Consider the following 27,610-nt stretch of genomic DNA (forward strand, 5'->3'; position numbering starts at 1 on the left):
ACTCAGCAGTCTTATATGGAGCCTTTACCTGCACATAAGACATATAAGTATTATTTAACTGTCATCTTATATGATATCAGAATAGATTCTTCAGTAATCAGTACTAGAAATGGAAGTTTTACCATTCATATATTTTTTGTATATCTAGATAGTATTATTGGGATTTGATATACATATTTAGAAGGGCAGACCTGGAATAAATTTATTAATCTTTATGGTCACTTATTCCAACATGTTTTTTTTCTTGCAGAATTATTACTTTGGAGAGCCGGCCGTCCTCCATGCTGGAGTGTGAAGGTGGCACCTTGTCTGACGCTAACCAGGGGGTAAACCTATTTATCCTGGCTGGCCATGAGTCTAGCATGTACTAGTTTGCAGGAGGTCAGCAGGGATGAGGTAACATACCCTTATCATATACATGAAGCAAGTGGTGAAGCACCAAGTATTGCTTTCTTAATACATACAAGGTTTTTAAAGTTCTCATTGATGCTTTAACACTGATTAACCGTGTATTCTAGCATGAACTTTGTTGTCTCATCAGCCAGTGAATTGGTATCCACACTAATCAAGAACAGAAAGACAAAAATATTTTAAATATCTTAAACAATTCAAATGGGAGGGATACTTGAAAAAATAAATCAACTATTGCCCTTCCCCTAAGAGAATTAGTTGCAGGAAAAGTGGGAAACATGCCAAAGTAGCAAAGTTGAACACATGGTGTAGAGACTGAGGTGCAGCACCAGCAGAGCTGTGACAACTAATCTTACTTGCTAAACATTAAAAAGGATATTTGATTAACAGTGGCATGCTTCATAAATTATATGGCTTCCAACATGGAGGTTTGAAAATCAGTAACATGTGTCCTAAATTAAACACTGGCTCAACAGCAGTACAAACAAGTCTTGCATATCAGTGGTGTGTCATGCTGGGCGCCTTGTGCAGCCTGTGTGTGTACTGTCCTGTTGAAACAAGTCTGATGGGCACCATCCCTAAAGTGTGACCATGAGTAGCACTTACTTGTGTTGAATCTCCCCTCCCCCTCCAGTAAAGTGATGCACGGGTTTGATCAGTTTATTATTTTCACTTTTAGAGTTCCAAAGATGTAGACACTTACTTTTATTCACAGGAAAATGATAGTGTACCCTAATTGATTTAAAGGAAAGAAACTAGTTACAGTCAACATTTACATAACTTGTTTGATGTGAAAACATTATTTATTTATTTATTTATTATTATTATTATTATTATTATTATTATTATTATTATTATTATTATTATTATTATTATTATTATTTATTTATTTATTTATTTATTTATTTTTTACCAGAATGAAGAACTAGTTTTCTAAGAACTAAATTGAAGTCTTCTTAGTGGCTCAGGATACAGTTTTGTATGGCAATGTGTATAAAAAGCATTTTTATGGCTAGTGTGATAGAAGCAGACTATTAAGGAGCAGACCAGATGCATATAGTTAAGCCTTAATATCTTTAAAAAAAAATTTAGTCATATAATCATAGTGAGACTCTACTTAATGCAAGACTGGTTAACTGGCTCAGATATTGGGCAGTCTTAGTTGGCCAAGCAGGGTATTAAGGCTTAGCTTCCCATTGTGCTAAGTTGTTACTGAAGCCTGACTCAGCATGTTGCTGTTTGCTCACATAACCTATAGTACTTGTCATGTCTTATTTGGGGGTCAATTCCAGATGGAATATTCAAGAACATTGTGGTTAGTATTGTTGAGTAGCTTAGAGCTGTTAGAGGTTATTCATGGTGATCATACTGCTCTCACTTTGTGCTCATAATTTCTCATAAGTTGATGAGTATGTATGACGTCCTAAAGCTGAAACTTTGTTAGACAATTACTTATTTTTCAAATCTTTTACTTTTTTCAAGTACAGCACTCACATTCTTTTAAATTTCAGTAGAATCTTGGTCTTTGCACTTAATATTTAAATGAAAGTGCAAAGATGGAAAAAAAAACAACAACAACTATGAACACCTTCCATTAGGTAAAGGTTAACACATACCGTAGCCCTGAAACCTGCCAAACATGTTGCAGTCTTTAAACCTGCCAAACATGTTGCAGTCTTTAAACCTGCCAAACATGTTGCAGTCTTTAAACCTGCCGAACATGTTGCAGTCTTTAAACCTGCCAAACATGTTGCAGTCTTTAAACCTGCCAAACATGTTGCAGTCTTTAAACCTGCCGAACATGTTGCAGTCTTTAAACCTGCCAAACATGTTGCAGTCTTTAAACCTGCCGAACATGTTGCAGTCTTTAAACCTGCCAAACATGTTGCAGTCTTTAAACCTGCCAAACATGTTGCAGTCTTTAAATGCTAATATGAATACCACCATCTGTCAAACCACTTGTGCACTGGTCCTTTACTTTATTTTATTTTATTTATTTCATTTTATTTTATTTTATTTTATTTTATTTATTTATTTATTTATTTATTTGTTTATTTATTAATTTATTCTTATACATATTATTATTATTATTACTATTATTATTATTATTATTATTATTATTATTATTATTATTATTATTATTATTATTATATTTATTTATTTATTTTTTTTTTCAAAGGATGACAATGTGTAATAGATTGTCACATAATAATAATAATATTATTATTATTGTTATATTTATTTATTTATTTATTTATTTATTTATTTATTTATTTATTTATTTTATTTTTTATTTTTTTCATTTTATTTATTTATTTTTTTGAAAGGATGACAATATGTGATAGATTGAAAAGTTGCTGCTTTTATCTTCCAGCAGTTGGCCAGTGCTAGAAAGTGCTGTCATGATATGAACATTGCTTAGTGACATTATAATGATGTCTGGTGTAATGTGCTTGTGGTTTTTTTCTTGTGCTTTATGTTTGTAAACACAGCTATTCCCTCTATGCTAGGTTTTATCCTGCATTTCGCTTCAGAATGACAAGGAATGAGAAAATAATAGTGAGAAAATAGCAAAGTATATGCATAAACCAGAATACATCAAGCACATTCTTGTGCATGGAGAGTTTATGCCTGATGTATTATCATGTATATAATATATATTTGATGTCTTGTTTTATAGCCAGTCCAGATCAGTTTTATAGTAAAATTTTCTTGCACCATGTTATTCTGGGGTAACTGAGAACTTAAATGCACAGGAGACCAGTTTCTTTATAAACGTTGGAACAGAATATGTACATAAGTAAAGGGGGGAACCAGACACATGGGAGAGACATGTTGTGGGGATTGCAGTTCAATCCTAATGGTCCATTTTAATTCCTCATGATAAGGAAATGGTGATAGAAAACAACTTTTTTTGTGAAAATTTATATGTTAATTTAAGAGCAGGTCTTTGATGCAAAAATAATGTGTGATTGGTTTAATTTCGGAGTATGGCTACAGCAAGGCTGTGTGATGTCCCATTGGTTGTTTAACATTTACATTAATATAAGAAAGATGAATATGAAAATGGTAGAGTCTGGTGAAAATTGATGGGTATTAGCATTCATCACATTTGAATCTGAATTAGTCACTGTTTGCAGATGATATTGCACTGGTAGCTGATTCAGAGGAAAATAACTGAGATAGCATGTGAAGATATTTGGAGAGATGTTTGAGATGATATTGAATGAGATTTAATGAAACTAAGAGTAATTAAGCATATGAGAGGAGTAGATGATGGGAGGATGAATGTAGTTTTGTTTGAGGTGGTAGCCTGTTTGAAGTATGTGTGAGGAAGCTGGAAAGAGTAATGTGTAGTTATAGAGTATTTGGAATGTGTGCAAAGAGAAGGTTGTATGGGTGTATAGTGGTATTAACTGAATTTTATGAGGCTGTAACATGGAACCAGAAGAAAATATATTGAATATAATGGATATAAAGTGTCTTAGATATACATGTGAAGTAATGCATATAGATTATGAGAAATTAGAAAGTGCAAGGGGAAACTAATGTTAGAAATGAGTGAGTCAAACAAGCATAGCAGATCTGAGTGTTGCATGTTTTGGGGATGTAGAGAGCATGAAAGAACAACAGTAGGTGAAGGAGATAACTGGATCGGAAGTGAATGGTGTAAGACAAAGAGGAAGACCATAAATAGGATGAATGGATAATGGGAAGAAAGTACTAGATGTAGGAGCAAGGTGATTGTATAAAAGGGGTGAACAGAGAACAGTTATTAATACATGAATTGAATGTTAGCTGAAAGTTCTCTACAGCAGGTTTGCCAGCATCTAGCAAGATCAGCTGGTTGGGATTAAATTTAGGAAAAGAAATGGGTGTATTATGGTGTGGCAGGGATAAGTAAGTACTGGTATTGGGCTCTGATATGGAGAGATCTGACTACAGTCATCCCCTTGTTATCCATGGTTTCAGTATCCACAGCTTCACTTTTACATGGATTGCTACCAACCACAAATTCAAATAACAAAGGAGATGATGAGAGGCAACCTACTAGTGTTCATCATATTTTTTTGTTATTTTTTTTATTTAATTGATAAATAAAATGGCTTTAACCATGTACCATATTTTGTAGTGTGTAATTCATGCGCACTCTTTTTCATCCAATAATACCAAAAAGTTACCCCTTGTGCAGTGTACGCTGAAGGTACAAATTATATGTATATGTTATTATTAATTTATTATTCTTGGTCTTGTCCAATACTGACTGTAAAATTATCTTTATGATCCTTCATAGTGCATTGCTTTGCTTATAATATGTTGTCATACAATACAAAGAGAACAAAATAACCAGCATAAAAAATAAAATTAAGTCAGTTGAGGGTTGTCCATGTCTTGTTATAGAGCTTCTCTGACAGCCTGACCTGGCCATTATTTGCATTGTTTTGTATGATACAGGTATGTTGTTGCCAATTCAAGCAATACAAGCTACACCAAAGATATGCAAATTGGGAAAATAGAATTATCTACATCATCAGTCTTGCTTAAGACTGGTTTGCACTGGGCAAATTCTGACAAGATATCAGTGGCAGACACCAAGATGATGGCCCCTACCAAGGATTCACACTCACCTGTGTGTTGGTTTCTTGGTGGGGAAATAAGAAAAACAGTTACTGTCAAGCCAATCAGTTCAAGCATGGTACAAAATTGAATGCATCACTTGTGTTTTTTACTGCAGCCATGTGAACTTCTCTCAGCTCTCAGTCTCACCCAAGGATACTGTCCCCTAAGAAGAAGCTGGTCTTGAGGGTGAGACACACCATTGCTCACATACAACCTTACCCCATGTTAGTAAAAAAAAAAAAAAAAAAAAGTGAATTTAAAAAGATCTAATTTCACCAAGATCTAATTGTTACTATTGAATAGAAAACATAAACTGTGAGAAAAGTCAGTTCTTCTGCTGGTGTTTTCTAAATATTTTCTGAGCATTTTAAGCACTGATTATCTTTTTTCCTCAAATTGTTGTCATAAAGCTTATGGTGTTCATTATACACAGGAGCATGTTATGCGCCACAAAATACGTACTTCATACAGTTTTTCTTTACTTAAGGTTTTTGGAGCTCAGGGGTGTTCTTAAGTGAGGGCACTAATTTTACACAGATTTTCCTTATCAATGGGTGTCTCTTTTACCTAACCCCCATGGATAATGAGGGATGATTGTATTCATGCACAACAGACCCTTGCTAAGGTATGATCAGTAAGGATCTATCCTTCCCATTAGAGGTTCAGGAAATGGAAAGGATTAAAATTTAATCTTATGAAAGTGTGTGTGTGTGTGTGTGTGTGTGTGTGTGTGTGTGTGTGTGTGTGTGTGTGTGTGTGTGTGTGTGTGTGTGTGTGTGTTGCCATGTCCCAGCTATCCATCTTTAAAGGGGGATGTCAGCCTGGTTTATTGAAGTCTGCAAGGAGAGTGAATCATGGAAACAAATACACAAAGACTGCTACCCTACCATAATCCAAGCCTGATTGTGTTAGATAATTAGATACCTAATGTTTCTGAGATTTTGTACATAGTACATAAGATCTTCAGTGTTGTAGATGATCAAAAATAAATTATTTTTATAAAATATGCTCCATCACAACACATTTTACATTATTCTCTAAACATTCATCACACTATTTACCCTAGTTTATTGATGAAAGGCTTTTTGTATGTTGAATAATTAATCCTCACTGGTTTCACTACATCCTTGTTGATCCTTGGCCAATTTCTCTCTCTCTCTCTCTCTCTCTCTCTCTCTCTCTCTCTCTCTCTCTCTCTCTCTCTCTCTCTCTCTCTCTCTCTCTCTCTCTCTCTCTCTCTCTCTCTCTCTCTCTCTCTCTCTCTCTCTCTCTCTCTCCATTCCCTGTTTTGTAATTTTTTTCTTTTGATTGTAGCTTCATACATACTGAACAGCAAATTTATGTGAAGCTGAAATATGATATATATATATATATATATATATATATATATATATATATATATATATATATATATATATATATATATATATATATATATATATATATATACAGTAGGGTATGCCACAACGTACAGTCATTATAATGTAATGTACAACTACAATAATGCACTGAAATTTTAATAAACATCTAATTGGAATAATGAACCAAAACTGGAATAATGAACTTCCCACTCATTCGAGCACTGGAATTTTAATGAAAATTTAATTAGAATAATGAACCAAAACTAGCAAGACAAACTTGCCATTCATGCTTACTCTGAAATTTTAATAAACAGTGCAGGAATGAGAGTTCCATCATCATCATCATCATCATTTTATTAAACATCCTTATTTTTCCTAATCAGGGTTGGACAGCTTTTGAGTCTCTCATAAGCTTGTGTTTAGAGCAAAAAGTCTTCTCCCATGAATGCCCTTCTCTGACGGGAAGTAGGTTTGATTTCAGGATTGCCTTCCCTATGGGACTGTTGAATAAGGTTATTGAAGTCCACTTCACTTCCTTTTGGCTGATCACACCATGTAATGAAATTTCATTGCATGGGTGCACTCATGGTGGAAGAGTTCAGCTTGTGTATATTAGTATATTTTAATTTATCAATATATGTATTATTTATTCTATAATAGCACTTTATTTAGCCTTGTTTTTGATGTTTTGGAAACTTCTCAGTCAAAATTGGAAAGTGATTATTAGCCTTTTCAGATCTGTGTTTATGGTACCACAAATTTCAAGTGGGTTGTGGATTTGCAGCTGCACAAGGTATGGATTTGAATTTGTAGATTTGCATTTATGGAAATGAATTTGTGTATGTGTTTCTAATTTTGTCTTCGTTACAATATTTTGAGAGAAAAACAATTCATGGAATGTATTTGAACTTTTTTTTATGAAGATATGAACTGGTACACATATGGTGTGTATATATATATATATATATATATATATATATATATATATATATATATATATATATATATATATATATATATATATATATATATATATATATATACACAGTAGAACTTAGTTTGTTCCTGAATGCCATTCATAATCTGAAATGTTTGAAAAACGAAACTATTTTCCCTATAGGAATCAGTGTAAAATGGATTAATCCATTCCCAGACACCAGTCTACCGTGCCTTAGTGGCTTATGACAGATGCTTCCACAGCCAAGATGGCTGCTTCACAACATCTCCAGCTCACAAATTAATTATTCAGAAAGGATGTATTGAATGAAGTTAGTGACACAGAAGTCAACAGAAGATATTGTTTAGACCATGCAGGTATTCTCTTTGTCACCCATCTAGTGAGAGAAGCCTTAAAAAAGGACACAGAAAAGAGCAACCCACTTACCACCAAAATGATATCTTGCTGCCTGGAAAAGCTGCTGGAAAAATGCAGTTGTGCAGTAGTGATGGCATTTGGGGTCATCAAGAGCCATAGGTAGCCTGGAATAACTCCTGAGCGCAGAAAACTGTTTGTTTATATTGAGGCTTTTCAATGAGATCACGTTTACCTTATTTCAAAGATTGAATTACTGTATTACACTCTGTGTCTCCTCCAGATATATACAAATGAAATAAATATTTATAGAAATTATAAATTAGTAATAAACAGTAGCTTTTGCTATGTCTTTTGGTATTTGAAATCAAGTAACTTTGTTCTAAAACCAAATTTTGGCACCACAACTGAAGCAATAATGAGTTCAAAATTTTGTTTAAAAACCACGTTGTCTGAAAAGGGAGGCGTTCAATAACCGAGGTTCCACTGTATATATATATATATATATATATATATATATATATATATATATATATATATATATATATATATATATATATATATATATATATAGTAGAACAAGTTTTGAGTTATATATGAGGGTAAGCAGGAATACAGCAGACTTCGTTCTTCATTTATTGCAACATTTCACCTTCACAGAAGCCATCATCAAGCTAAAAAAAAATTGATAAAAATAAGCACAGATACAAAAATCATAAAATATCACATCAATAAGGACAAGATTGAAAAACAAAACAGTAACCAAAAGAGGACAGGCAGGCAAACAGAAAAAATAAATAAATAAAAAAAAGTGACAAAATGACCTGTCAGCTGTAGCTTATACATCACAAACAGAAAGAAAAAATATCAACCAAAATAAAGGTATGAAGCTATGGACACATGTCACATAGTTTCTTTTGTTTGTGTGTCTGTCCCCTTTTGGTTATTGTTTTGTTTTTAATCTTGTCCCTATTGATGTAATATTTTATGATTTTTGTATTTGTGCTTGTTTTTATTAATTTTTTAGCTTGATGCCTGCTGTGAAGGTGAAATGTTGCAACAAATGAAGAAGGAAGTCTGGTGTATCCCTTCTTACCCTCATATATATATATATATATACAGTAAAATCCCTCTTATCCAGCATCAACAGGACCGCCGACATGCCGGATACTTGAATAGAAGTGAAATTATGTCGACAATCACCACCCTACACTCACGCATCTTACCATAACAAAGATCAGCTGATCTTAATCAGCAGCTGATCTGATCAGCTGCTTAAGTGTAAGCACAACACGCTTCCTCTTTTCTACAACTTTAGGCATGATGAAGGTGTCAGGCGATAAACAGTGCACACGCGGGACTGAGTCACTGAGTAAACACAGTGCAGTGGGCTGGAGATGGCGCGAAGCAGTGCGCTCTGGTGGCGAGGGGACAAAGTAAGCCTCGTGCGGGAATTTTAATCGATTTTATGAGTACACATTGATTTTTTATTGATTTTAAGGCTCGGGGAAAAATGTGCCGGATACTTGAGGCTGCCGGATACTCGAATGCCGGATAAGAGGGATTTTACTGTATATATATATATATATATATATATATATATATATATATATATATATATATATATATATATATATATATATATATATATATATATATAGACACACACACACACACACACACACATAGTTAGTGTCGTATATTCTCATATATGAAAGATCAGGTAATTCCAAGCCAGAAATATTCCATGGTCAGATGCTTTTTAATGCCATGGTTTAGAAGTTTTAGAACTTTTAAATATGAATGCACTAATAATTGAAGGAGGTGGGGAGGAGAGGGCAACAATGGTGGGCATTGGCATCATGAAAGTTTTATTTGATTACACATCAAGGTTTTCATATATAAAGATGAAATTAAATGCAAGAACACAGTTGTAGCAAATAAGAACTAAAACATAGTGAATGCCATATGGCAACAGTGACGTTGTGGGACAGCCCAAGTGCAGCCACTTGCCACTGATGCACATTCATAATTAAATGTCCAGTAACTTATAAAGCATGGAGTTGAAAGCATTTGACCATAGAATATTTCCAATTTGGAATTACTTGATCTTTAATTTCTGAAAACATGTGATTTTCCCCAGGATACCATATATATATATATATATATATATATATATATATATATATATATATATATATATATATATATATATATATATATATATATATATATATATATATATATATATATATATATTGAAATTGAGCACAAAATAAAATTAAAGTAATGTTACACTATCCTTCAAAGAAAATGGATTTATTACACCTGCTATGAAATACTGCACATGTACTATAATACCATGCTCTTTAGCATAGGCTAAGGCATCTAACTTGACTCAGATGGAAACAAACATTCTGCAGCAACTGAAGAATGTATTACTGAGTTTTTGGCATATGCTGCATTTATCATACACTTTATGTGATAGTGATGTTACTTTTCAGTGTGTGAAACATTTACAAAAAAGTGAGAAAAAAAAATGCTGCAATTTAGGGTAACTTTATTCCTTACAGGCTGTGAAACCTGTTTGTATTTTTGTGTGTGGAGTTTTTGATCATTTTGCTTTGTTTCCCAACATCTTATTTTGCTCTGGATTTTATTTGTTTTGATGCCCAGTTGACTACTGCTCAATGCAGATTATTCATGTCTTTTTATTTTACACCTCTGTTTTCCTCCTCTGTACTTGTCTTCATTCAGTACACCTCTAGAGGATGTAGGTCTTTGTTGTTATTTTCTTATCTGTGTCTTATTCATTGGCATTTTTTGTTATCTATTTATTCATTTAGGTATTTACTTTTTCTGCACCATATACTTGCCTATCTTATAATTAGAGGTATATATGTATGTGGTAGGCAAAGTGTGTGTATGTGTTTTGGGCAGGGAGGCTTGCATGTGTGTGTGTGTGTGTGTGTGTGTGTATTTACATATTTATTTACAAAATCACAAGTAAGCTATATGCATACATAAGAGGGAACCCTTAAGTACATGATTGTAAGTTTTACCAGGTCCTGTTGGGAGCCTTGTTACAGTTGTTTCTCTTCACAGAGGACAACAACCAAGTATATACAACCAAACCAGATACAACTTGGGAGCAAGTTCTGCCAGTGTCCCACTTTAGACATGATTCATGTTAGAGTGTTAATGGCAGAAAATGACTATTGTTCCAACCTGGCTTTTGACAGACCCCACAAAAGAACAGAATATTTGCAGACTGTCTACAACATTCAAAATGTTTTAATGCAGATAACTGAATGTTAACAAATACGTAAGGTTTCATAAAACATGAAAAAGTTAACAGATAAAAACCAGTACAGTACAGTTACTATTTATCTCTGTACCATGCCTGCAGTACCACATGGGGTGGCTCAGACAAAGCAGTACACACTCATGCACAGAGCATGCACAGTCCCAGGTGAAAAGGGATAATCTTATGGACCACCATACTAGATCCCAAAAGTCCAGGCTCACCAGAGTTGGCCACACACATACATAGCAAGGCCCAACAGTATACACTGGTCTACCCCTGCCTCTTCATGATGAGGTTGTTACCTAGCTCACACTGACTCCAATCCTGAGACCACAGCAGATGCACAGTGCTTCTTAGGGAGTGCTCTTCATCTTAACTGGGTCCATATGCCATTGGGCCTCATCAAGTGTGCCCATACTCCTTCCCAAGGGTTGACAAAATTGTGTCATTTTCATGCACTCATCACTGAAGGTTCTTCTAGCAACCCGCATTACACATGATTCACTTCACATTAGTTATAATGAAAGCAATAGCAGAAAATTACTTTGGTTCTGATCTGACTGAGACATCCCAAAAAACTAAGATATTTCCAGATTACCTGCACACGATGACACACTTCATATAGGTGACTGTACAGTAAAACTTGTACAACACACTAATTACCATTATTTAAACTATGGTACTAAATTCTTTTATATTGTTAGTTTCATATTTGTTCATTTATGAATTATTTCAACTCTACAGTGGAACCCCAGTTCTCAAACTTAATCTGTTCTTAAAGGCTGTATGTAAACCAACACTATTTCTCCCATATAAATTAATATGAAATGGATTAATTAGCTGAATCCCAGATTATAGCTTATCCAAGTTTTTACAGTAGTATTTGATGCATAGATTTGTAAAAAAAAAATAAATAAATCTTACACTAAAATAATAAGCTTAATAAATAAATTATAGATGAAAATTTAACTTCACTCTATCCAATAGATATAGATGAAAATTTAACTTCACTCTACCTGTATAGAGAAGAGTTAATGGCATAAGAGAAAGGTGGTGAGGAATGGGAAGGGGAGAGATGTTAGTGTTTTAAAGGGGTTTCCTTCCATAAAAATATCAGGTAACTGTATGAATCATTGATATTGCCATACCAAAATGCACAACAATATTTGAGATACAAACACCCTATTCATGTTTGGCTGCGATTCCTTTTGTCACTTCTAACATGATTCTGACTTTTTCTATTTATTTTATTGCCATCACTATCCTTCTGTGGCCCCATGGAAGCCTCTTTAATAGTAATATGTAAAAAAAATAAAGTGAAATTCAAGAAAAGTTACCGCAAATTCAAGACAAGGAGGACACTGCAGCATTACTGATACCCTCCCATCATGCCTCCCAGTGCATGGAGCATGCAGCTGCCAGGTTGCTTGTTTGGGAACCAAGACTGTTCAGAAACCAATGCATTTTTTTGTTTGGAAAAATTGCTTGGGAACCAATTTGTTTGAGCTCAGAGGCTTTGGGTATCTGAGACTCCACTATACTACAAAATCAATATGTGCTTTCTTTTGAGAAGATTGAGTAACACCTAGGCAGATTCTCAGGTCAGGCCAGTAATGTAGTGCAACCGAATGAAATAAAATATGTTTTGTTGAAAATATATTTGTACAAATATTATTATGGTGAAAGAAGTAACATGATGGATAAATAATACTTGAGGCATGCAAAAGTGACAACTTGTAGCAAGTGTGAATTAATCCTCAGTGCTGGGAGGGTTAGTCACTCAACCTAGAAGGCTGGAACACACTCTCTCTCTCTCTCTCTCTCTCTCTCTCTCTCTCTCTCTCTCTCTCTCTCTCTCTCTCTCTCTCTCTCTCTCTCTCTCTCTCTCTCTCTCTCTCTCTCTCTCTCTCTCTCTCTCTCTCTCTCTCTCTCTCTCTCTCTCTCTCCAACTTTGAACTTTCCTTTGCTCCAACTTTGAATCTAACAACTCATCACTCAAATGGAGAGTTATATTAATATGTGTGTGTGTGTGTGTGTGTGTGTGTGTGTGTGTGTGTGCGTAATTATTTAGTTGTAATTTACAGGACCTGAGCTACACTCATGAGGTCCTGTCTCCACTTCTACATTTGTCCAGTTTTTCCTTAAAATTGTGCACACTTATTGCTGATACTACCTACTCACTTAGCTTGTTCCAAACTTCTATATTTCTCTGTGGGAAACTATATTTCTTGATGTTACTGAAGGATCTTCCTTTTCTTAGTTTTTTGCTGCGTTCTCATGTGAAATTCGTATTTCCTTCTTCTCTTAGCAGTAGTTTCTCATTATCAATTTCTTCCACTCCATTCCACAATTTATATATCAGTAATAAATCTCCCCTTTTCTTCTTTTTGTTCCAATGTTGGCAGATTCATGTCCTCATATGTTAATTCTTCCAATTCTGGAACCATCTTTGTTGCCATCCTTTGTATCCTTTCTAGTTTTTTACGTTTCTTTGTGTGGGGAGACCACACTGGTGTGTGTGTGTGTGTGTGTGTACCTAATTTACCTAGTTGTGGTTTGCGGGAGGAGGAGCCTAAGCTCGTGCTGTCCTGTCTCAATATCTACTTTTATCCAGTTTTTTCTTAAAATCATGCATAGTTATTGCATTTATTACTTCTTTTTGAAACTCATTCCAGATTTCTGCTGTGCTTTGCAGGAAACTGTTCTTAATATCTCTTCAACACACACCCTTCTTCACCTTCTCATTCCGTCTTGTGCTTTTAAAGTCTCTCACCACCAAATCACTCCAGGCCAATTTTTTATAGCCCAGCAAAATTCAATATAAGGCAATCTTGTCACCTCTCTCTTCTCTTTTCCAAGGTGGGCAGATTTAGTTTCTTTAATCTCTTCATACAATAAATATGATAGGGTCAGAGGTAATTTCCTTGCTGCTTGTTGTATCCTCTCTAATTTATTTATGTCCCTTTTAGTGCTGTGTGTGTGTGTGTGTGTGTGTGTGTGTGTGTGTGTGCATGCGCAGGTAAAAATGCGCTCACAATAGGATCATGAATGATGTATTCCTATGTGATAGTAGACTAATGGCATATTTTGAGTCATCATCCTGCCAATCAGAATGTATCCATATAATCCATTATGTAAAGATAAAATGACTTTTATGAAAGTAAATTAAAAAGTTGAGAAACCCTTGAGGTTTCCAGTGGATTCAAACACACATTGCTAATGGCTTTGCACTGAACAGATAATGCATCACTACTGTCTACTAAGAAATGCTTAGACAACAAAGCATTTCTTAAATCACTATATATATATATATATATATATATATATATATATATATATATATATATATATATATATATATATATATATATATATATTCATTATTGCTTAAAGGTAAAAGTATTTATACAAAGTAAACAAAAGATATAATGAACTCCGAGTTATTAGATGATCCATCTCAAATGGAGCCAGTTTGCAGTACAGAACAATGGCTGCTTCACTAGTGGACTCACTGCTGCCCACCAAGAGCTTGTACACAAAACTGATGTGAAGGCAGTGTAATATCTCCTGTCTTTTGGCTATTCCTAGTAAATACTTTCACAATACACTGCTCTCTTGTTGGGTCCTCAAAGTCTTATCTTTCCTACTTAAGGGATCTAATTGTGTCTTTCTTAGTGTTAACCTACCTCAGAATCTGAAATAAATGGCACATGTCTTGAAAATTACAATTATTATTAATCAACCAAAGCTTGCCACAGGCTATTATTACTTTATTGCCAAAAACCTGTTTGAATTTCAGTGCTACAAAGATGCCCATTCTTGACATCCACATCTTGTTGTTCTAAATATTCATTCAGTCAAGAATAAGTTTAAGAGATTATTTAATATCAACAATAATCTGTATGCTAATGCCTCCTTCCACTTGCATATAGACATGCAAACTAAGTATGCCACATCTGTTGCATACCTGACTCGTCACTTTCCTAGCTTGTATCAAAGTAATTAATTCAAATAAAGTAACAATTTGTCATAGGTATTATAATATACAGTGGGGTCCATTAAAACAAATGTAATTTATACTATTTACCTGTTCATAATGCAGTTCATTCACTATTCAAAACAAACAACATGGGGAAAAATTTTCATTTGTGCTAAGGAGCGTAAAAATAACATAAATAGAATAAAATACCTCAAAAATAGCAAAAAACACACCAAACATGTACAGTAACTGCTCAGCTACATGATGGTAGCACAGCTGCCATACTTCTTATTTATCTTCATGACAATTGCAATCAATTGGCTCTTCATCTTTGTCTCCTTTTGGTAATCCATGGCTAGGATAGGGGATGGTGAGCTATACAAGGAACACTACAAAACCACTGAAGCTTATGAGGGATGTGGAACTGAGTCTACTAATGGCATTCCAGCTTTATATTATGATAGTTATAGTTCATGGTTGGTAGGGATGGTGTGCATGGATGGGTGAATATCAACTTGGGTGAGTGGTGCAGACATTCATGGGACCTGGAGGACAGTGGAGGTGGTTGCAGGGGCAGGAGGGCTGTTCCTTAAAGGGAATTTTGTTTGTTATTTAACTGATGATTTTCCTCGTAATTCAGTTCATTATTCAATTTGTACATTACCTGAACCATATGTTGCCACAGATCCCACTGTATGTAAGCTCAAAATGCATAATAAAAGTATGCTTGATTTTAGGTAATGTAATTTGACAAACTCCCAATCTACGACACAGACACAAAATCATGTCCTTTTATCTTTTTATTTTGATAGAATCTAGATGTAGTAATGTTTTAGCGAGGGAGGAAAATAATGCACACGTTAAGCCATAAGCACACTGCCACTCATCTCTGTCATTGTCCAGTGATGGCCTTCACTGGTATGCAAAGCTGTTGTCAGTGTTGTGTCTTCACTTATCACTTTCCCTCTGTATACAGTGCATGTCCTGATTTCAAAGTAAATGGCTGTTATTGATAAAAATTCATTTCTAAATAATTTTGGAAATTATGTAGACTATAAATTCACATGTATAATTCTTCAGCTCATTCATCTAATACTCACTAATATTCTGGTCATTGTATATTTTGTTTGTATATGTTATGCATTCTATCATTTCTGATCATTGTACTCATCTGTGATAGTGAAGATTTTGAATCTCACTGCATTTTGCCTTCATATAAAAACTGCTGATCTTTATAACTTGTTGGAGTTTCATTCAAACTTAAACTTGTCTCTTTTGTAAGCATTGCATCTCGATCTTTTTATTTTTTTCTGTACTGCATTTGACACACATTGCTTTTAGTTTTTAGCAATAGTATCCTTTTTGGATAATGTAACATTTATTTGTTGTAAGGTGTAGGCTTCACTATCCACACATAGGAAGATTTTTGTAGAATTTGATTAACTCCTGAGTTAATCTTTTTGTCCACTTGAAGGAGGTATGTGGTTCTTCTGTTGGGATGGAGAGACATCTGGTGCAGAAATCCTTTCATCGTGATAGCTAAGAGCTGAATGACCTATGTGTGATAGGCATGCTTGGATCTCCTGAATACTGGCAAGCAATCCCAGCAATTATATTTTGTTTGCAGGCATCCTGTCCATACTGTCACTTGAGTGACAAACAGTTAAAGGGAAGTGTCAACAGTGATGAATGATAGTGTGCACAGGGCTTTACTGAGAACAGTTATAGCATTACTGCTGGACACTGCATGATCTCAGAGCCTAGTAGGTGTTTAGCATTTTCTTTGCAGTGTTTCCATTATGGTGGTAAAATTCTTTTATTACTATTTTTATGATACACACACACACACACACACACACACACACACACACACACACACACACACACACACACACACACACACACACACACACACACACATGGTTATGGAGACAGGATAAAATGAGCTTTGACTCGTGCTCTGTACAATACAACTGGGTAAACTAGGTAAATACACACAATGCTGGAGAAGAATACAGAAAGGCAAGGAATGAATATAGTATAATAAAAAGAGAAGAAAGAAACTTTGACAGTGATATAGTAAGAAAATTTAAGGAAGAATCTGAACTCTTCTACAGCTACATAAACAGGAAAATGAAACATAAGGATGGCATAAACAAATTAAAAACGGAAGGAAGAATTTATGAAACTACTGAGGAGATGGGTTTACAAAGGAAGCCAAATTTGTGGAACTGAAAGTGGTATCACAGAATGAGGGAATACAGGAGATACAAGAAGAGGCAAGAAATAAAAAAAACTGCTGGAAGAGCTGGATGTTAGAAAAGCTATGGGACTAGATCAAGTAAATGAATGGATATTACTAGAATGCAGAATGGAGGAGGAAGAGAGATAGATGAGAGGACATGTGAAGAAAATAAGAATGGATGTTCAAGCGACATCAAGAAATGCAGCTTCCTATATAGAACTATTGAAATCTGGAATGATTTGAAGGAAGAGGTGGTTGCGGCAAGCAGCATACTTATGATTAAAGAGAAACTGGATAAATATGATTATAAAGGCAGGACAAAATGAGCTTTGTTTCATGCCCTGTACAATACAACTAGGTTTACTAAATACAACTAGGTAAATACACACACACACATTTCACAAGTATAAGAGTGAATATTAAAGAAAATATTGACTACTGTATTATGGTTAGTATGCCACAATATCCTTTTAACTATTTGACTTGTCATTTAACTTGCCTTTAAATATAATAGGAAATTTTTTTAATCATTTGCAGTTGGTCCCGTGCTCTGAGGTACTAGAATGGTATCCGTTCCAAGATCAAGGGCTGAAGATGTTGATTTCAAAGCCAGGGTATCAAACAGCATAACATTATATGTCCCAACTCTACCTTTTTGTTATGCTAGTTGGTAATTTTTAAAATTGTTTGGGTATTTATTTGCATGCATGTGCACACACACACACACACATACACACACACACACACACACACACACACACACACACACACACACACACACACACACACACACACACACACACACACACACACACACACACACAAAGAAATGCAAGGTGATGGAATTAGGAAAAAGCAAAAGAAGATTGACAAGTTCCTACACCATGGGAGAAGTGGAAATTAAGAAAACCAAAGAAGAAAAAGACTTGGGAATTATAATAAGTGATAATTTATCACCAGAAAAACATGTAAACAAAATAGTTGGGGAAACCTATGAGTTATTAAGAAAGATGAAAGGGGCATTTGCTTACATGTATGAAGAGATGATGGAAAAAGTTGATGGAATATGTGATTCAACCAAAACTAGAATATGCCACAATTGTTTGGTCACCCCATAATAAAAAGGAAATAAGGAAAATAGAAAGGATCCAAAGAGCTGCATCTTTTCCCATATGTCACAGCAAGTAAATAGAACTAAATGAAATACACAAATTGTCAATTTGGTTTTAGAAAGGGAAGATCTTGTCTTACCATTTTGTTGTGTTATTATTCAAGAGTGATTGATATAATACAGGAGAGAGATGGTTGGGCAGACTGCATTTACCTAGATTTAAGAAAAGCTTTTGATAAGTTGCCACATAAAAGATTTTTATGGAAACTGGAGAAGATAGGCGGTGTAAATTAAAGACTGCTGGAATGAAGGGGGAATAAAAAAAAAACATAACAAAAAAAACAAAGATGCATATGGTAATAAAGGACCAGACTTCAGTGTGAAGCCTGGTATTAAGTAGGGTCCCCAAAGGGTCAGTGTTAGTACCAGTAATGTTTGCGGTGAATATAAGTGATATGGTGCAGAATGTATCTAGCTATGCAAGTCTTTTCACTGACAATGCAAAACTTATGAGAAGAGTGAAGGAAATTGAAGATTGTGAAGAAATGTAATGAGAAAAATAATCACCACAATGATACGTCCAAGATTAGAATATGTAGTGGTAATTTGGTCACCAATGAAAAAAAAAAAAAAAAAAAAAAAAAAACACAAGAAAGTTGGAAGGCATACAGAGTGAAGTAACCAAGATGATACCAGCACTTCAAGACCTGCCATACAAGAAGAGACTTGCTAGGATGCAACTCCCAACCTTGGAAAGGAGATGAGAAAGAGGTGACATGATTACACTTTACAGATTACTGAGTGTGATGGAAAAACTAGATAGGGAAAATATATTTGTAATGAACAAACGAGAAGCAAATGGACATGGAAGAGAACTAAAAGCAACCATCTGCAGAAGGGACATAAAGAAGTTTATCTTCCTCATAGAAGCATTGAGGCATGTAATGGACTGGAGGGGGAAGTCGTGTATGCTAAAATTATTCATGACTTTAAGGAAAAGTTGGATAAAAACAGACGTGACAGTATGAGCTTAGCTCCTCTTCCATATGTCACAACTAGGTAAACACACACACACACACACACACACACACTTTTTTTGGTTTTTACTCTACTCAACATTTAAAAGGATAAAATGATATATGTTATCAATGATTTATTGAAGTGATTGGAAAATAATTTACCATTAAATACTTAATTATACAGATGCTTGATAAGTAGTTTTCAACTCCAAAAATAATGATGCTTGTGCTGTACTTGAAAGAATGTGACATTTGTCTTCAGCTTATGTCTTTAATGATCAGTATTGTAGAGTGAGAGTGGATGCTGAAATACTTCCCATAGGTTGATTAGCTAGGAAGCAGTGCAGAGACCAGTGTTACTTGAAGTGCAAGACTTGCACCCACAAGTAGATCAGTTAAGTTGTGTTATACGAAATGACATCCAGTCACTGATATTTACAATAAATTATTTAATTTTCTTTTTATAGGCAGTTGGCATAATTATACTGGAACATTATTGGTGAAATGGTTATTTAATGCAGAGCACTGGAATTTTCCATGTCCTGTTTGGCATGAAGTCATCAATGGAAATATGGTATTCAGGATGAAAGTGAATCACGTGATAATGTGTGACCTGATACTGAATGTATTGCTCATACTCGTGTTTTTTTAGTCATTTAATATGTATTAGGAAAGGTGTCAATGACTACAAAATGGATTTATGTTTACATTGTTACTTTTAAAGAATGTCTTTGAGGACACAATAATGTTATTAATACCCTGGGATTATGCAATGTTTTGAAACAGTTATTATTAACTCTATTTTGCATATTAACTGCAATGTCATTTATATTTGCATATTCACAATGTTGCCTTTTAATGTGGAATTTTCCCTAATAATTATAAGAAAGATAAATATCTTGCTTTCATCCTTATGTCATGTTTCATTTCTACTTTCATCATAGGCTATTTTCATAGTCAGACTGCTACAGTAATTACATCACTACTCATTTAATCCTAACAGCATTAAAAGAATTAAGCTTGACATATTTGTATTATACCTAGTTATTTGATACTAAATCCTTAAGAAGTATGTTTGCTTTACATTCATGTAATGCATTGAACTATTATTTCCTCATTGCTGCTACATTTTATGCCTTTGTGTGTTTTAAATGTTTATGATATGACTGAAGTATTTTGTTATTGCCATAGAAAAACAATTAAAATGTTGCCATTATATTTTAGTTCAAATAAAAAAGGCATATTACAGTTTCATGACATAAGTTTTGTTTTCACTTCCACATAAAAGACTAGTACTGATCTGAGTGTATTTGAATAACTGAATATGGCCCAGTTAATTTATTAATAAGCATGCAAGAAGTTGGTATATTTTGTAAATGGCTTTTGTTTATATTTACATAGTTATGAGCCATAAACAATGAATGGAAAGTTTCAAAAAGCATTCTCTGCTCTCATCTAAACAAAAGTGAAGATCATCTATGTGCTATCAACAGAAAAGACTTATAATATATGTTTTACCTAACTAGGCCTCATTTTGTACCAGGCACTACACAAGTGTAGGGGAATGTGTCTGTAATCAGTGCTGTGGATGTGAATGTGCAGGTTTTGTAGATGATCAAAAAAACTGAAGGTGTGCTCAGATGGTCTGTGGATAACAGTGTGTGGTGATGAGAACAAAACATTTTTGCAGTGAACAAGTGAACTTTTTAACACTTATTTTAATCATGACAGTAGAAGGAAGGGATGTACTTTATTGCATAATACTCCTTTAGAAAGTAGCCCTTGCATTGGCAGTTGAGTTAAATCTTACATTTCACAATGTTATTTCAACTTGTTTCCGTCTTGCAACAAAAAGTATAATTTTCTCCAGCATACACCTCAGTAACAAATTGTTTTTATTTGCATACGATATTTGTCTTTTTATCAAATTCCAATGCAACCAGAGCATCCTTGCACCCTTGTATACATCATACCACTTCTAAATCATGTTTTTTTTGCCACTTGGCATTCCACATTCAGTGTCCATATAGTCAATTCCAAACATTCCTCAACACTTTGCCCCTTTCCCACCAGTGATCGTTTTCTTCCCTATCCCATGATTGTGCCTCAGTTGCATGTTATGGTTGGGACCAGGATGTTACATTAATTTATTGTATGTCTCACACTGTGTGACATTTTTTAGTTTATCTGCCCTAACTCTGAGACAAAACATGTAAATTTGTAACAAAAATATAAGGAAAAGATTGATGTAATAGAGATACTAAATACACTATAAGGTATAAAGGAAAATGGAGATTGAGCAAGTGCTTATATCAGTACAAAAAAAATCCATACATCTTGCTTTTTCAGTTTTTGCTGGGTTAAGAACCTTGCACTTGCTGAACCTGCATCAAAAGTGCAGTGTTACAGCTAAAAGGTGATGGTCCATTGGTGAGGAATATATTTGTGTATGCTATGAAACCATAGTAAGCTTGTATTTTTTTTTTTCTTCAATCCTTAGTGTAGGAAGATACTTTATAATAATGCTGAAATACTTCTTTCTTAACTGAAAATCATTCCCATTAATTATAAGCTAATCTCTGTGACAGAAAGTCTTCCCAAAGTCAATATGGAGAATCAATATAGTAGTGAGGTGATATTATATGACATACATTTCCATACCACATTTGAAATGTACCCAAACTATTCTGAATTCAAAGCTTATTTGGTCTGTGCAAGTAAGCTTAAAAGATATATTGTTGCATTTGCAACTAAACAAAGGAAATCTAGTGTAGTGAATACATTCTGAATATTAAGTATGTAGACTTTATAGGGGATTTGAGATTATAAAAAAATGACATTTGATATTAAACAGCCATTTGAAATGAGAGAAACTCTTGATGGGTTGTTATTATGTTAGTGTTGCAGTATGGACAGTGTTTCAACACTTCACATGTATGGTACATGTTTATCTCATGTTACACACCATGAGTTTTTTTTTTTTTTCTCCCATTATTATATACTTTTTTTCAGCATATTTTTATTTGGATTTTTTTTTGGCAAATCATTCACTGAACAGCACACCAAAATAATCACCTTTATGTGCAATTGCATATAAGATGTCCCCTGTTGATTGGAGGAAATGCATTCCCAGATCACACCATCTTATGAAAAACTGAGTCTTGCTGAACAGTAAATGTTTTCTCTTCCCAAGTAAAATTCTTACAAAGAAAATTTGTACAACATGAATTCAAGACATTAAATTAGTTGGTGCCCAAGCCAATCCACTGAAAGCAACATCATGACATTCAGACTTCTCCCCCTATTCTAGACCATTTCTTCCAATACATATATGACATGATCCCAGATCACACTATCAGTGTTTTACAGTAGTGCACCAAACACTGAGGCAGCATGCACCAGAGTCACTGAGGGTGGGTTGTGCTGCTGCATGGGCAAGCAGACAATACACAAATCTCTTTCTAGCACATGTTCAATAAATGAAAAAATTGGGTTAAGTGGAAAATACAAAGTAGATATAATATTGTTTTATTTAAGAAAAATCTATTTTCATTAATTTATGAAAATATAAGAGAGAGAGAGAGAGAGAGAGAGAGAGAGAGAGAGAGAGAGAGAGAGAGAGAGAGAGAGAGAGAGAGAGAGAGAGAGAGAGAATCTTACATTAATGAACAATTTCTATGAAAAAAAGTAAACTCATCAACTCAGTAACTTATCAAAATTATCAAAAAATGTTGTCCATGCAATATTGTTCCACAGTTAAAAGGGGGCAATGATTAGACTTGGCAGCCAATGACAGATAACCTAGTGATGTGCTGTACTGGCCACTGGCTGATGAAAACATCAATGGAATCTCAGTCACTTGAATTTTTCCTGCACTCATGAAGACAGTGGAGATGCAGCAGATTATTAGTGAGTAGAATAAAATGGATATTTGCTTTTCATTACTGTGAAACATTGTTGATAAGGGACAGAAAGAAGTAATGACTACACTGTACATAAGGAAGCAGATCTTCATTATGTTGATATATGGGAATGCTCACACACTTAGTTCTTCCTGCCATACACAGGCCAATTAAGGCAGTACTTGCTTTGCTGAGCTAGCTATGGGAAAAATCACATGCATTAGCAAAATTATTCATGTTTGATGAAATACTATACAGTATATCATTTCATACAGTTCAAAATTATGTTGAACCAGGCCATGTTCAGCAAAGGACAACTGTGCTGATATCTGACCTATACTGGAGTGAATAGTTTGTACTTAATTTATTGTTATTGCTCACTTTCATATTGTGTGTGACACTGGTGCTTGTTTTGATGTCTGGATCATACATGCTTACACTTTTATTTAATTCATACATATGCAGGTATTAATAAATACTATTGTTACCTTTCCAAGGCCTCAGTCAGACTTTTGAGTTTGCTAAGATGTAACACTTTTGTCTTTGAAGGTCTATTATTTTATTTGTAAGTTTGGCCATGGTTCAAATTCATGCTGTGTTTGGTCAAATCAAAATTATGATTTTTTTAAGAGAAGGCTGAGGATCTTATGATTCTTTGTGTTGTGAATTGCATAATATGTTATGGAAGAGTTTGAGTGAATCAAGATGTAATCAAAATTTGTTTAACTTTTCCAGCTATGAGAGGAAAATCTAGTTACATGTACCACTGCTGGTGACAGGCCAAATTCTGATGCAGTGCCTTGAAAGTATGGTGTGCAAGATGTAATTCCACAAAATTAAGTGAGCAATTTATTTTGTTTCTGTTAGATACTGCATTACTAATATCTTTGAAAAAATATAAACCATTATACTCTTAGTATCACTTAGTCACATAGTCTTGATTAGCCAGAACCAGAAAAAATGACAACAAAGTGTGGGCAAAACTGCAACTTGATAGTTAATAGGTGGCATGGGTCTCTACATTTGTCAGAGGAGGGCTGATAATGAGTTGTTTGAGTTTCTACCCTGTGCTCAGAAAGAAACTGAAGACTGATGTCAAGCCTTTGGGCTGTGGTCTGAGGCTGGGAAATTATGTGTTTACTGCATATGCAAAACCATAATATTGAAATGTGAGGACAAAGCATATATATATATATATATATATATATATATATATATATATATATATATATATATATATATATATATATATATATATATATATATATATATTATTATTATTATTATTATTATTATTATTATTATTATTATTATTATTATTATTATTTATTTTATTTAATTTTTCTGAACAAGGGCATGACCAAAATGCTGGTGTGTACCTAGGGTAATATTTTTTTATTACAAGACTGTTAAATGAAGAAATTGGTTATATATATATATATATATATATATATATATATATATATATATATATATATATATATATATATATATATATATATATATATATATATATATATATATAGATATATATATTCAAGCTGTAAATTGGTTTTGTACATAAATATTTTGAAAGACCAGAGTGGAAGACAGCCTTTGTGCTTCACACTCAGCCAAGCTTTAATGTGAACTCTTACCTCCTGAAATCTATTCAAGTCTATATAAACCCTCTCCTCAGATGCCTCCTCAGCCACATCTTGCCATGTGCTGCTGCTCCTTATTCCTATAGCCTGTTTAAATGTTTCCTGTTAGGATGTATGCTTTAGCTCGACATTCTCTCATCCATATGAGTTATATACCATTGTGTAACCTCTGCTATAGCAATGTCATACTATCATTCTTAGTAATCTTGGGTTTGTTTCATCTTATCATTCTTGCTGTTCATCTGTATCAGACCTGTATGGTTGTGGGAGAACTATGAGATATGACTATTAAACTGCTATGATTCTCTTATATAGATTATGATTATGCTTGAATATTATTGAGGGTATGCCTACATCAGATTCAAATATAAATATGTAGTCATTGAAAATGTGATGAAGCTTATTGCATCTCTGAGTGCTGTACTTGCTTGAGTGAAGATACAAGTTTAAGGAGCAGTGCTTTTGTGTTATTCAAGAATGCTTAACTTCCATACACTTGCAACATTCAGCAAAATAAAACATGCATCAAAGAGAAAAACATATTCAGCATGAAAATATTATATATTCAATTAGCTACCAAGTATAAATTATGTATCCTGGAGAAAATGCTGAGGAGTGGAAATTATGTCACTTTGAACAAAAGTTGTTGTTTTGTGCATCATCTTATGAAGTTTTGTGCATTCATATTATGAAGATTTACCATAAGTTTTGAAAAAAAATAAATAAAAATAAAAAAAATAGAAATATATGTGACAATTCCATCTATGGAGCTGGGCATGGTGAGTTTTGAGTGTTCATTTAAGTGTGTCTGATAAATACTAGATATTTTATATTCTTGGGTTCCATGCATATGTATGTATGTATGAATGTATATATACATACATATCTGTATAGGTTAAAAGCTGTGTGTGTGTGTGTGTGTGTGTGTGTGTGTGTGTGTGTGTGTGTGTGTGTGTGTGTGTGTGTGTGTGTATACAGTCAAAAGGATTGACGTTGTGTGTACAGATAGTGATCATATGCAGAGGATTCCATGTGTGTGTGTGTGTGTGTGTGTATTTACCTAGTTGTAATTTCCATGGCCTGAGCTATGTTCGTGTGATCCCATCTCCATGTCTACACTTGTCCAGTTTTTCCTTAAAGTTGTACACACTTGTTGCCAGTACTACATCCTCACTTAGCTCGTTCCAAACTTCTGTATTTCTCTGTGGGAAAATGTTTCTTTATGTTATTCAAGCACCTTCCTTTCCTTAGTTTTTTGCTGTGGCCTTGTATGTATCTGGTATTTTCTACTTCTCTTAGCAGAAGTTTCTCATTACCAATGTCTTCCACTCTATTCCACAATTTACAAATCAGTATGAAGTGTCCCCTTTCTCTTCTTTGTTCCAGTGTTGGTAGATTCATTTCCTTTAACCTGTCTTCATATGTTAATTCTTCCAGTTCTGGAACCATCTTCATAGCCATCCTTTGTATCCTTTCTAGTTTTTTGACATGTTTCTTCTTGTGGGGAGACCACACTGATTCAGCATATTCCAGCTTTGGTTTAATCATAGTGATAATTATCTTTCTCATATCTTTATCCATGTAGTGGAATGCTGTTCCAATATTTTTCACCATTTTATATGTATCTTTGTATATCTTTTCTAAATGTTTCTTCAACTGTTGACTGTCCTGTATTATCACTCCCAGATCTTTCTCTTCTTATACTTTTATTTCTTCATTTCCCATTTTATACATCCATTTTGGTCTCTTTTAACTTTTTTCCTATTTCCATTACATGACATTTTTTCACATTAAATTCCATCTCCCATTTCTTACTCCAGTCCCAGATTTTATTCAAGTCCTCTTTTAGAATTTCAGTCTTTGTTGTTTCTTATATGTCTTTGTAATTATGCACTGTCTGCAAACAAGCTCATGTAACTCTTTGATCCTTCATGCATATCATTTATGAAGATCAGGAAAAGTATTGGTGCCAGCACTGATCCTTGTGGTACTTCACTATCTACAATTCTCCATTCTGATTTTACATCTTTTACTACCATTCTCATTTCTCTTCCATTATTACTACCATTCTCATTTCTCTTCCATTTAAGTAATTTTCCATCCATTTTTTTTTTTCCCCATTTAATCCTCCTATATTTTCTAGCTTCCATAGTAGCCTGTTATGGGAACTCTTGTCAAAAAATTTTTTCCAGTCCAAACACACATATTTTACCCATCCATGCTTCTCCTGTGTTATATCAGTCACTCGAATAAAAGCTCATCAGATTTATTACACATGATTGCTTTTGTCTAAAGCCATACTGTTTTTCAGTTAATATATAATGTTTTTCTATAAATTTTGCCCACTGCTTTATCACTTTTTCACAGATCTTACATACTGTGCTGGTCATTGATACTGATCTATAGTTTAGTGGTTCTTCTTTCTTTCCACTTTTATAAATTGGCACTATGTCTATTTTCTTCTATTCTTTAGGCATTCTTCCAACTGATATTGATATTTATTATATCATATAGTGGTTTGACTAATTGTTTCCTGCACTCTTCTAAAATGAAACCTGATATTCCATCTGGTCCTGTTGCTTTCCTTTCTTCCAGTTCCTCCTTCATTTTATAAACTCTGATTACTGTAATTTCCTACATTTGTTTTTTTGTCTTCTCAACTTGTGGTTCTTAAAATTCTGATTCTTCTGTGAAAACTTG

General features: G+C 34.0%; 1 protein-coding gene across 18 annotated transcripts in view; it reads left to right on the forward strand.

Moving 5' to 3' along the window:
- The window catches only part of LOC135093242 (mitogen-activated protein kinase kinase kinase kinase 3-like), a 130,938-nt gene extending 107,919 nt beyond the window's left edge, over positions 1–23,019 (forward strand). For 17 of the 18 annotated variants that reach the window (XM_063992261.1, XM_063992260.1, XM_063992266.1 and 14 more), the window contains one exon: positions 251–23,019. In XM_063992261.1, the coding sequence (XP_063848331.1) occupies positions 251–371 (121 nt within the window). In that variant the 3' untranslated portion in view covers positions 372–23,019. The remainder of the gene's footprint in view (positions 1–250) is intronic. The other variant, XM_063992262.1, reaches the window with a different exon arrangement.
- The last annotated feature ends 4,591 nt before the right edge of the window (positions 23,020–27,610 follow it).

The sequence above is a fragment of the Scylla paramamosain genome, chromosome 42, assembly GCF_035594125.1.
Source record: "Scylla paramamosain isolate STU-SP2022 chromosome 42, ASM3559412v1, whole genome shotgun sequence".
NCBI lineage: Eukaryota > Metazoa > Arthropoda > Malacostraca > Decapoda > Portunidae > Scylla > Scylla paramamosain.